Raw genomic sequence first — 11,588 nt, forward strand, 5'->3', positions numbered from 1 at the left:
GAGCAGCAGCCCCCAAAAGCGTCAAGACGGGCGATTCCCAGGGCAAAGGACCGGCTGAGCTTTACTAGTGCATGATGAAGGATGTGCTTCTTGTTCAAAGACCGTATAACTGCTGTCATCCTCTGCGGCCAAGGGGACAGCGAGGGCGAGGGTGATTGCGATAAACTTGGATTGCATTTTGCTGAGTAATATTATAACAAAAAGTTTTGAGCAAAAAGGTTTTCAAGTAGTATACAAAGATGATTACCTTTTGTGATAGGGTAATTGGACAAAGCGCAAGAGTCTTGGACTCTTGGGTGAAAATGCTAGGAGGTCCTTCTTTTTATGTCAAACGGAAACTGTCATTTTCAATGAACTTTGCATGTCCAGTTAGAAACACGTTTTCGGTATGGTTTACCATAACAGGACCCGTGTTTTTGAGGTGACAAAACTATGTTTGAAACACAGGCCATTTAAATATTTGTAATATAAATCCTTCAACTTTTCCAGGTCCCCGGCACTAAGTCCTTTCACAAACACAAATGATTAAAGGCGCTGACTTGGTTCCAAGTTTATACCTTTGAAGCGATGCGTGGGTAATCTAGTTTACCTATCAAAAACAACTCATAGTTTCCAAAAATAAAGTTACTTGTTACCGAGGGTTTTACCTATTGGATACCCACAAATTAAATACCCCATATCGGGTACAAATTCTTTATTCAACCGGGTTGGGCGTGCAATTTCAAAGGTATTTTATATAATTGTAAAAATAGGTTTGTTTTCTTCTTGTGTTTTGCAAAATTATGTAAAATAATTCATCAGACATTCGGTTGCAGCCCCGGAACGCCTTTTATCGTGCGGACCCAGGTCACGTGCAGAACTGATAACGCCTACAAATTAACGTGCAACCCGGTAGGGTTACGCTTTGAAAACTTTGGGCAAGCGTTGTATAATACGTTGCAGCGGCCGCTTATGAAAAGGGGTTCCCATGATCAAAAAGGTTAAAGAGTATTGTGCATCCCTAAGGGCTGATTTATAGTCCAAGTGGGAGTACTGCCTAGTATTGCCGTGTAAGCCTATACGTTATATATTCGATAGGCCTGCGTTGCTGCGGCTAGCGTGTGCGTAGCCTTCGTAGGGCACCGAGGGTGTGACAATCCCCATTCTAATATTGGGAGGTATGTAAGAAAGACAAAATGAAGCCCTCCGACTAATATATTAAGGTTAATTTGCGTATAGCTCTTATATTAATGGGCTTTTACTGGCTAACATCTGTTACTTTAGCATGTCTATACTATTCATAGCATAATCATAGTAGTGCGTATTAAGAATCTACCCGTAAAAGCGTAGGGAGCAAATTTTGAAATATAAAAGATTTATGGTATATATTCAGCCGCAGTTCTTCTTTTTACAGCAAAACGAATAGAAAAGATCGCGCACAAATATATATAAATATATATGTATATATTTATATATTGAATTTTGGTTTATCCGAATTCATTTTGCAGATTTACATGGTATTGTACTTGGGCATTATTTAGGCTTTTGATGCATATTTTATTATATAAGATTGTTGGAGATAAATAGCAATAAATGCGAATATTAGTTTAGATAATTAGCTCATACGCGTATTGTTTGGTAATTTACCACTTAATTAACGCCGATACTTTTAGTTTACGCGTAACCATTGAACAAATAGTGAAAATTGCCGCAGTTAATTGTTCTTGTTTACTTCCCAATATAATAAAGATAGCTGTTTGCAATTTGCTTTATAACAAGAGAAAAAAGGTTGTGCGTATCTTTGGATGCTTTAGCTATAAAGTACCCGCGAGCTGTATGTGCTATTTGATACCTGGAATCCTGAATATCGTTTCAAATGCAATAGTTATTATTGTTTACACAATCCCAAACGCATCATTTTATCTTTACACCGTTGCCCAAAGCATTTGCGGGCCTGTGTGCCTTGGCTTTCTTTTAGTTTTTTCTGATTTATATAGATGAATATATCTTGATCGCTCCAGATTCCGGGAAAACATCCCCACTTATCATGCCATCTGCACGAGGACTTTGTACGGCAAACATTAATATCAAAATTCTGCACGTCTCGTAAGGTTAATATAATCAATTTATCATTTTATTTAAATAAAAGAAAAAAGTTCGTCCTTACCTGGCAATATTCCAGCAGCTTTAATATTCTCTCATGTATAGGACAATATGGCTCCGCATCGGAAATTCTGGCTATATCATCTATATTATTGTTGCTTTGGGTTGCCAGGGCGCCAATGGCCAGGAAAACAATAGTTTGAATTTTAATAAAATGCATTTTGTTTGTGGGCGGTTCTGGAAAGAGGAAGAAATTCCGGTAAGTGTATTAATTAATGGCGAGTTGAGTGATTGAACGGTGTTTAAACTAATGGTGAGAAACAAGTAACAGCAAAATGCCAAATTAGACAAACAAAAGGTAGCACATATTAAACTTTTCAAGGGAAGATGTAAGCTACTTATAATATCTGCCCCGGAACTAGCATCGCGTTACGGGAATCCCGAGCACCTAGTCGTGGATGCAATATGCTAATTATACATTCGAGCCTTTGTTATAAAAGAAATAGTCCAGATTAGAAAACCCTTTTTTATGTAAGCACTAGTGAAAAGGGACCCCCGTCTACCAGCTGCAGTACATTAATATCACTAATGCGGGAAGTCCGTAGCATCGTTGTTCTGATCAAATTTACAATTGTTGCCGAACAACCTCATCACACTTTAACGCTCTGGTTGGAAGTACGAATTTTAGGTCATAAAAGTTCCAATTGTAAAAACTTGTGCATCTGTAAATGTTTAGCATGATGATACCCAGCATGTGTTTGCTATTAATCGGGGAATGCAATTCGATTAATATGGAAAGACGGTGGAAAGTCGAATGCTAATCGGATAAATAAAGACCAGATGCTGGAAAGAGGCTTTCAAATCCCTCGTGGAAAAAAAAAAGAAATGACTTTACAAAATTGTCTATTTTGGTGAGAAAAGAACAAGCAAAATGCCCGATGACCCGCCGCTTCATGACTGGTATCGACAATGCAAGACCAGGAAACCTGGACGTTCAGCCCCCGTCCGCATCTTGCCAGGTGTCTCTGTGCAAAAAGATTCGCTTCTGTGACGCTAGTACTCGGAAATTCATTGAAATTCTATCAATGTATTGTATTCTTTACAGAATAGCTTCTCAATGCTTTCAACTTTGAAAGAAAAAAAAAAAAAAAAAAAAAGACGATTATAGTGGACATGCAAGCTTTCCGGAAATCTCAAAACTCTCACTTTTCAAAACAAGAAGGATAGCCAAAGTAGGGTAATTTTCCAACGTCTTTGCCAGCTTATAGCTCGATGACTAGATGTCTAGCCTGTCTACTGCCGTTTCAAGTTTGCTCCATTCGGTACAATTGGGCATTTTCTGTCTTTACCTGGCCAACGCGCCCGTAAAAGAGGGACGAGCGATATCACGTTTTCAATGTAGAGGTGGCGGCGGTGTTTAACTCAGCCGATATTGCTTTTTTCTTTTTCTTGCTTTTTGAAGATTCCAGCCATCTCGACGTGGACGCGACCGTCATCGCGCCTCGCTCTTTGCGGCGTCGCGGCCGGCCCGGTCTAGACCCAGCCCCAGGTCGTGAGATGAATTCGTGGAACTTGCCCTGCAGCGCCGGGCACCAGACGTGGCAGTTGGGGGGAAGATGAAATCCCTCCAACGCCAGTTTGAGAGCGGTTGCCGTGCCTCTCGGCTTTTGATAAAAAAAAAATCTACCCTGAGTCTCTGACATCCTCCGACAGGGCCAGCGACACGGCACTTTGATAGAGATCCTTTCAAGAACTTGGCTTGCTTGCAGATCAAAGTAAAAGGGTTCCAACTGCTTGTGGGGGAGGAACGGATGGTAAGTGCACGTCGTGGGGAAAGGGACGGGGACGAGATGGACCGCTGCTGCTGATTGGGATCGGCGCCACTTACACTGGAGAGGGCCAAGATCAACCAACGTCATGAGCCCTGAAACTGTCAGACCCAACAAATAACTAGGGAATCTCCATTGCGATATCTCGTGCTGCAGGCAAGTGTAGGTTTTGGGGAGGCCAATGGATGTGAAGCTTATACTGAAGCATCGTTTAACTTGGCAACTGGCCAGGTCAAGAATCAACTCTGCCCACCAATCCTGGTCTTCCTTCCCCCTACGGCCAACCCCATCTTGCCGGTACAATCAAATTTACGGCCGGTGATCCAAATGTATGCAAAGATGTACATGTGAGTTGTCATATGGCGGGAAGCCAAACAAGTACTATTGAGCATGGGGTCGATAACACCAACTGAGGACAAGGCGACAAGCATGGGGGACACCAAGGGTCCAAGGACCAAGGGATTTATCAACCATGAATCCAAAGGCCTGGCGATTATCATAAATCTTGTCGACGCCGGTGAGTTTTTCTGTGTTGGATAAGTTGGCTAGACTCGCCTTCAGTCAACTTCCTGCTGCTGCTTCTTTTCTTCTTCTTCTTCTTCTTCTTCTTCTTCCTCCCCCAGCCTCCGCTGCCAGCTCATCAGTCAGCCACCATCGCCAACTCACTTGTCGCCTCTTGACTTTGTCTATCCACGCTCGTTAAATATCTCGGCTTTTCGGCATTCCTTGGCAATTTGTTTTCCCTTGATCATCATCATCATCATCATCATCATCATCATCATCATCATCATCACTACCACCACCAAAAAAATATCTCATCTCTCAATCATTCAATCAATCAACACATCCCATCCTCCCCCACAACCCACCAACTCCCGACTTCCATCCGTCCAAGATGCGCTTCTCCATCCTCACCGCCGCCGCCGCCGCCTCCGTCACGGGCGTCCTGGCCGCTCCCCAGATCTACTTGAACGCGACCAGGGCCGACAACGTCACTACCACCGCCCCCTCCACTGCCCGGGTTGCCGTCGCCGCCGCCGCCGCAGCCCCCGCGGTGCCGCGCGTCGACCAGGCCGTGAAGATGGTGACGGCGCTCAAGGCCGACGTGGAAGGTGACCTCGCCGACATGAAGAAGACGGGCGACGTCGCGAGGATGAAGAGCAAGATCAACACCGTCACCTCAAAGGTGGACAGGGTCTCGTCGACGGTCGCGGCCGCCATGAACGACGTCAAGCTCGACCGCCTGTCCGAGGCCGACAGGTCGGCCGTGTTTGGCATGTTTCAGCAGGCCAAGACGCTCGCGAGCGAGGTCGAGCATAGCGTGGGCTCCATCGGCTCTGGTGAGTAGGCTATTTGTCATGTTCTCTCCGTCCACGTTCTTTTGTTTCTCGGCTTGCCACCAAACACACTGACACGACAAAAACAGACGACCGCGCCGTGCTCCAATCCGAGCTGCAGCTTTTGCGCGTCGACCTGGGCTCCCTCCTGCAGCCTCTTTTGGACGTCATCCTGGACCTCCTCGGTAGCCTTCTCGGCGACGGCTCTGGAGAGGAGGACCCCAACGGCAAGCCCAGCGGCGGCAAGGGTGGTCTGCTGGGTGGCCTCCTTGGTGGTCTGCTGGGCGGTCTTGGTCTCGACGAGATCCTGTAAACGCTCTGGTTGTGTTTTGTTTGGTTTTGTTTGTATTGACAGATTGCGCTGGCGAGGAGAAGACGTCTGGGTTGAAAATATTCGAGAGGTTGAAGTTGAAGCCGTGGTATATTACTTGTACATTCTTAACGACTACTTGGGAGTCACGGCCCCAAGAAGGGGGAGGGGCTGCGTTTGTTTCGGCGTCAGGGGAGCAAGCTGTGCGGGATCACAAAAGTTTACTTGTTAGGTGTTTGAAGACTTTATTTTATCAATTTGTTTCTTGGCAGAGAGTTTGAAATTCTGCATTGTTTGCTGCAAGTTTGTGTCCCTTGCTGTTTGCAGTCGATGCAACTGACCTGGGCTGTCATGTGGACAAAAAAAAAAAGGAAAAGAAAGCTCGGCATCACTAGCTCAACAGAAAGCACTGCTTCGCTTCACAAAATCGCACAATTGACTGATGCAAGCTCTTTGATCAGCAGTAAATAATCAACACCCAAACATGATTACAAACCAGCCTCGCTTTCGTCATGCGCTTCGGTTGACGTGATTCAGGACCAAAATTGGCCGTAAAAAACGGGCAGATCTTCCCCCAACCTTGCCGACACTCCCTCCCGTCTCGGCATGCCGGACTTTTACCCACGGACTTGGACACCGATAGTACATTTCTGGAAACTGCTAGCCCCATACCTCCGGTCCGTTCCATTAGTCATCGGACGATGGCTTATCCATGTCCCCTCCCGCCGGCTCCCACATGAGGCGGGGGCAAAGCTTGGCTGTTGTTCAGATCACAAACCATCCCACATTCCTGTCGGAAGGGCAATAATCCGCGACGACTTCATCCGTAGTTTCCGTATTCGCGGTTTGGTGGGTTGGTTGGCAAGTCCTCGAGGACTATATAAAACGATGGCGAACCTTTCTTTCGAGGAAGTGTCCACACTCGGCTGCCAGCCATGTGCAAATATCCATCACTGTAACTTAATGATCGCAGCAAATAACGAATCATAGTCAACCAGACAGAAATCTACCCAAGCGCTCATAGCACGTCTAAACTACAACCACCGACCATGGTCGAGTATAAGCGAATTGCGCATGTCGGGGTAAGCACGCGACCCTGAGTCCAAAAGACATACCGCTGTTTTTTTTTTTTTTTTTTTTTTTTTTTTTTTTCGTTTTCGATATATTGCGTGCCCTACGTAAAATCTCTTCTAGCGAATCCCACCAACTGACATGCTGCCAACACCCAGGCCGGCGGGAGTCTCGGGACGGCGGTCTTCAAGGCCCTGATCGACGCGGGGTTCGAAGTGACGGCGCTGGTGCGCACGCCAGGCAAGCTCCCCAGCTCACAGGCGGGCAGGTACAAAGAAGCGGTGGTGGACTTCTCGTCGGTGGAGTCCCTGACGGCGGCGCTGCGGGGCCAGGACGCGCTGGTCAGCACGGTCGGGGCGGCGGGGATCGCAGGGCAGGACAGGCTGGTGCAGGCGGCGGCGGCGGCGGGGGTGAAGCGGGTGCTGCCGTCCGAGTACGGGTGCGACATATCGCAGGAGGCGGCGCGGGGCCTGCCGCCGTTCGCGGACAAGATCGCGACGGCGGCGCGGCTCGAGGCCGAGGCGGCGCGCAACCCGCTGCTGACCTACACGCTCGTCACCAACAACATCTTCCTGGACTGGTGCCTCGAGTACGGCCTGCTGGGCGACCCGCGCGCCAAGAAGGCCGTCACCGTCGACGGCGGCGTCCACCGCGGCAGCCTGACCCGCCTCGCCACCGTCGCCGCCGCCGTCGTCGCCGTCCTGCGCAACCCCGACCTGACCGCCAACCAGCGCGTGCTCGTCCACGACGGCGCCCTGTCGCACGCCGAGATCCTCGACGCCATGCGGGACGTCACTGGCCCCGAGGGCTGGGTCGTCGACGACGAGGCCGCCGCCGACGTCAAGGCAAAGTCCGACCAGGCCCTCGCCGGCGGCCTGGTCGAGCCCTGGGTGTTTGTCGGCTACATCCGCACCATGGCCTTTTCGCCCGCGGCCCAGGCCGACTTTACGGGCCGCACGTGGAACGCCAAGCTCGGGCTTAAGGAGTACTCGCCCGAGGAGACAAAGGGGCTGGTTAGGGATGTCGTCAGGGGGATTTTGGCAGCGTCAAAGTAGTGGAGACAAGTTTTTTTTTATTTTTTTTACTTTTTTATTTATTTGCTACCCAATTCAGATTTCTTGTCACCGAACAAAGCTATCTGAAGATATATTGCTCTCGTCATCTGCTTTGCTACTCTGTCCTAGACTGCAACCCACTGCCTTGTGAATTTGTGTAGCATCCAAGAGAGCGCAAACGAGCTCCAGAAAGACGTTTCATAAATCATACCACCTTCCCGAGTTTCCCACCCCACTCACAAGTCACAACCCACCGTCACACATTTGCACAGGCGACAAACCCCTAGCGGCGAAGCGCCGACGAGACCGAGGCGGTCTCCATGTTGTTCTTGGACACGGGCAGGACGGTCTCGGCGTTGCTGGCGGCTCCAGAACGGCGCTTCTTAAAGACGAAGAAGGCGATGGCCCCGACAACCGCCAGCGAGCCGACAATAGTGCCAACGGCGATGCCGGCAATGGCGCCGGTGGTCAGGCCGGCTGAGGACTGCGAGTTGGTGGCGGGGGCCACGGGGGTGCTGGACGTCTCTGGGGCCGTGAACTCGTCCGAGGTCACGTTGAAGCAGGGGATGGCGGTTTTGAAGAGGCTAGTCTCGACGTATTGCTGATGCGGGAAGTCGGTTAGCTAATTTTAATATGTATATATATATATATATATATATATATATATATATATATATATGTGTGTGTGTGTGTGTGTGTGCGTGCTTGCACGATTAGGACTCACAATGTCGGCGCAGGCGTAAAACGTCTGGTCGTTGCCGTTGTTCTCGCTGGGATACTTGGACCGGTACTTGAGCTGGATGGTGGCATCGTCACCGGCCTTGACAGTGCTCGGCGGCGCGTTCACCTTGTAGCACTGGTGGCCCGCTACGATCTTGTCAATCGACGATGGGACGGCCTTTTGGGTAAAGTCGCTGTTGCTCTTGGGGTCTTTTGGTTTTTTTTTTGGTTTTTTTATGTTAGTGTATGAGAAACGAGATGGCGCCATCTCAACACAAGGTAATGCACTTGGTCGGAAGCAAGTATAAACATCTACTGACCTTTGGCATAGGACACGCTAAACTCAACATCGTAGGCATCGGTAGCGATGGAGAGAGACACGGCACCAGCGGCTGTATACGACGGAACCCGTTAGCAAATCGGCAAGCTTTTTTTGTCACTCAGACTCCGCTCGTAGCATTAGAAACTAATCATCTTACAGAGAGGGAAAGGGGTCCGGTTGCCAACACCCTGGGTGCTTCCGCAAGGCTCAGTGTTGTCGGCCCCAGCGGACCAGGGGCGGTCGGCAGGCCACAGGAAAGCGACCGGGCCCATCTCGGTGCCCATTGCGCCGACGCCATGGGCCGTAGCACGCTTGCGGTCACCGAGAGCGGCAACGGTGCCGGCGGCGAGGAGAAGGGCGGCGACTTTGGACTGCATTATGGAGGATTTAATGAGGCTTGACGTAACAGGAAGAATCTCCAAGGTGATAGTCGGGCTGTTAGTCCTCGAGTTTTTGACAGAGCAGAATTTGTGTTGGACGGGCTGTTGAGGAGGGATAAATTAGGGGAATCAACAGGGTGAGAAAAGGTATCACCCACTGCTTATATGAGCCCTGCAGCCTGCCAAGCATGCTGTGAGTTTAGCCCTGTGCCAGCTGCACTCGGCCTTCCGAGGTAGTAAAAGTGTGGATGGGTGGCCAATCTTGCCCGTCCTCCTTCCATACTGCTTGTCTTGATGAGACCGCATCATGTTGCAATAGCCAAGTGCCGAGCTGTAACACAGGTTTTTTTTTGTTTTGCCTCCTGGCCCCTCTTTGAAAATTGCTGCTGGGTTACAGTCTACTACAATATCGAATTCAGTTCAGCTCAAACTAACACCATGTGCAAACCGTCTCGTCCCCGAACGTCACCTCACATCTGCCGAAATTTGTCATGGTGAAAACGCAAGCCAAAAGAGGAAGGAGTAGAATCTCACGATCGAATGATGAGGCGCTCGAACAAAAACCCGCAGAAATATCGCCCAGATTCTATAGCGTGGTTCTCGGCGGTTCTCGGGCAGGAAACTCTGTCAGGAAACAGGACTATTGGTGGGCACGCCAGCATCGCGAAATGCCAAGACTGTCCAAGAACCACAGATGGAAACGCTAGGCGGAGAAGGTTGGTAAAGGTTATCCTTGGATCTGCCTGCTGAATAGGTAGTAACTTCAGCTCGGTTAATCTCTGGCCCCTTTCGTACGTTTTTCCCCCTGCAAGTCCAGGTCAGGCCAACACATCAATCTCGGAGAGATATTTTCCTTGGGTCGGGGGGGAGAGGAGGGTAAAAGGGAAAAATGCCGAATGGTACTGTTGTGGAACCAAGCAGGGTATCAGGGTAGCAAAAGGCCGAAGGTCGGAGGACCTCCTCTTCCACATGCATAGTAACAGTAGATGAGAAAAGTCAGATCATCTGATAAGATTAGATTCCGGAAAACGCATGGGTGCAGGCGGGGTACCCACCCACAATGGCTTTTTTTTTCAAAAACGGCATGGTGTGATCTGATAAGGAGCAGAGTGGATCCCGTCCTCCTCCTCTCGTATTCCTGGCCGCGGTGTTGGGTGGTATTCGGCCATCTTGGCAAACTCTGCGCGCACAACGAATACAACGGTTCCGCGGCAAACAAACCCTAACCGGCGAGCCATACGGCTGAATCGGCACCTCCTGTCGGTTACCAATGAAGCTCGCTTTCCCGATTGAGGCGTCCTGTACCAGCTAAGCGCCCGATTATTTGAACATTATCTTGGGTGTAAATGTAATGAAAACTAGGATATGTGTAGTCCAGGGCCCATGACCAGGTATTAGCCCGGTTGAGTTGTTTTCATTTTTACCTACGGCGGCTAGGCATGTACGCATCCATCTCATAGCCCTTGAATCCTGGTTCCTCCGAGCCGCGCTGCATGTGAATGCGCCGTGCCCCCCCTGGCTACACCCAAGTCTCGCCGGATAAAAGCCTTCACCTCGCTGCTTGCTGTCCGTGGATTCTGAAGTTGTTCAACTGGCTCTTTGTTTCCAACACTCAACCCAGCTGCCGACCCGTCTCTGCGCACTTGTCAGCCCGTTCGTTCTTGGAAAAACATCCACCAATCAATCACAATGGTGTCCGCTCGCTATCTTATCGGTACCACTCTGGCCGTGGCCAGCGTCTCGGCCGTTGCTGTTCCCGAGTCTGAGGACGTCCTGGAGCAGGCATCCCGTCTGCTCAAGCGCCAAGAGCCGGGGACGCCTGCCTACAACTGCCACAACACCTGTGGTGAGTCTCTTGACCTACCTTCACAACAAAAAGCTTGAGGATACTGACACAGACATTCTCCTCCCAACCCACAGGACAAGCTCTGCGCCAGGGTCGCTTCAGCGGCGACGGCCGTTGCTCCAACGACATCTTCCTGACAAACTACAAGAACTGCCTGCAGTGCTCCGGTCCCGACAACCACAACATCTGGATCTACTACGGCAACAGCCTCGGCAACTATGGCCGGGCCTGCAGCCTCTCCACGACCCCGCTGTCCGGGAAGCAGCCCGACGTCCCCGAGGCCATCCCCGCCGTCGAGCCCGGCGCGGCCACGGCGACGTCGGCTGCCGCGTCTTCGGCTGCCGCCCCGTCGACCGGGCCGCGCGAGACGACCACACCCTCGGCTGCGGCGGCGCCGTCGTCCGCCTCGGGCTCGTCGTCGTCGTCGTCGTCGTCTGCAGCCACCACCACCACCACCAGCCCGGTCAGTGCCCCCTCGTCAGCTTCCGCATCTGCCGGCAGTAGCACTGCTAGCCGCACGACGTCGTCGGCTTCGGGCCGTCCTTCTTCCAGCGGAGGCGGCAGCTCGACTTCGCGCGTCAATGTTCCGGTGAGAAACGCCGTTTTTGGAAGCAGTGTTTTTTTTTTTTTTTTTTT

General features: G+C 50.3%; 7 protein-coding genes across 7 annotated transcripts in view; 5 read left to right on the top strand and 2 right to left on the bottom strand.

Moving 5' to 3' along the window:
- Positions 1-4,301: 4,301 nt before the first annotated feature.
- Positions 4,302-4,591, top strand: PpBr36_06511 (uncharacterized protein; the record flags this gene model as incomplete). The annotated part of the gene is made up of 2 exons (XM_029893656.1): positions 4,302-4,428; positions 4,473-4,591. 2 exons carry the CDS (start codon positions 4,302-4,304, stop codon positions 4,589-4,591), a joined length of 246 nt encoding a protein of 81 aa, XP_029745665.1.
- A 215-nt stretch (positions 4,592-4,806) lies between these two features.
- PpBr36_06512 (uncharacterized protein) lies at positions 4,807-5,561 on the top strand (the record flags this gene model as incomplete). The annotated part of the gene is made up of 2 exons (XM_029893657.1): positions 4,807-5,251; positions 5,338-5,561. The coding sequence occupies 2 exons, from the start codon at positions 4,807-4,809 to the stop codon at positions 5,559-5,561; spliced, it is 669 nt and encodes a 222-aa protein (XP_029745662.1).
- A 1,046-nt stretch (positions 5,562-6,607) lies between these two features.
- PpBr36_06513 (uncharacterized protein) lies at positions 6,608-7,684 on the top strand (the record flags this gene model as incomplete). The annotated part of the gene is made up of 2 exons (XM_029893658.1): positions 6,608-6,640; positions 6,788-7,684. The coding sequence occupies 2 exons, from the start codon at positions 6,608-6,610 to the stop codon at positions 7,682-7,684; spliced, it is 930 nt and encodes a 309-aa protein (XP_029745663.1).
- Positions 7,685-7,967: 283 nt separating this feature from the next.
- Positions 7,968-9,103, bottom strand: PpBr36_06514 (uncharacterized protein; the record flags this gene model as incomplete). Its single annotated transcript, XM_029893659.1, has 4 exons — positions 7,968-8,285; positions 8,409-8,614; positions 8,725-8,796; positions 8,884-9,103. The coding sequence occupies 4 exons, from the start codon at positions 9,101-9,103 to the stop codon at positions 7,968-7,970; spliced, it is 816 nt and encodes a 271-aa protein (XP_029746281.1).
- PpBr36_06515 (uncharacterized protein) lies at positions 8,772-9,127 on the top strand (the record flags this gene model as incomplete). The annotated part of the gene is made up of 2 exons (XM_029893660.1): positions 8,772-8,814; positions 8,886-9,127. The coding sequence occupies 2 exons, from the start codon at positions 8,772-8,774 to the stop codon at positions 9,125-9,127; spliced, it is 285 nt and encodes a 94-aa protein (XP_029745661.1).
- Positions 9,128-10,795: 1,668 nt separating this feature from the next.
- PpBr36_06516 (uncharacterized protein) lies at positions 10,796-11,541 on the top strand (the record flags this gene model as incomplete). Its single annotated transcript, XM_029893661.1, has 2 exons — positions 10,796-10,952; positions 11,027-11,541. Coding segments are annotated over 2 exons (672 nt in total), but the record flags the coding sequence as incomplete, so codon positions are not given.
- PpBr36_06517 (uncharacterized protein) overlaps positions 11,169-11,588 on the bottom strand; it is a gene marked incomplete at both ends in the record, with an annotated part of 1,441 nt that continues 1,021 nt past the window's right edge. The window contains one exon of the mRNA XM_029893662.1: positions 11,169-11,521. Coding sequence (XP_029746280.1) covers positions 11,169-11,521 — 353 coding nt within the window. The remainder of the gene's footprint in view (positions 11,522-11,588) is intronic.

Source organism: Pyricularia pennisetigena (assembly GCF_004337985.1).
Source record: "Pyricularia pennisetigena strain Br36 chromosome 4 map unlocalized Pyricularia_pennisetigena_Br36_Scf_6, whole genome shotgun sequence".
NCBI lineage: Eukaryota > Fungi > Ascomycota > Sordariomycetes > Magnaporthales > Pyriculariaceae > Pyricularia > Pyricularia pennisetigena.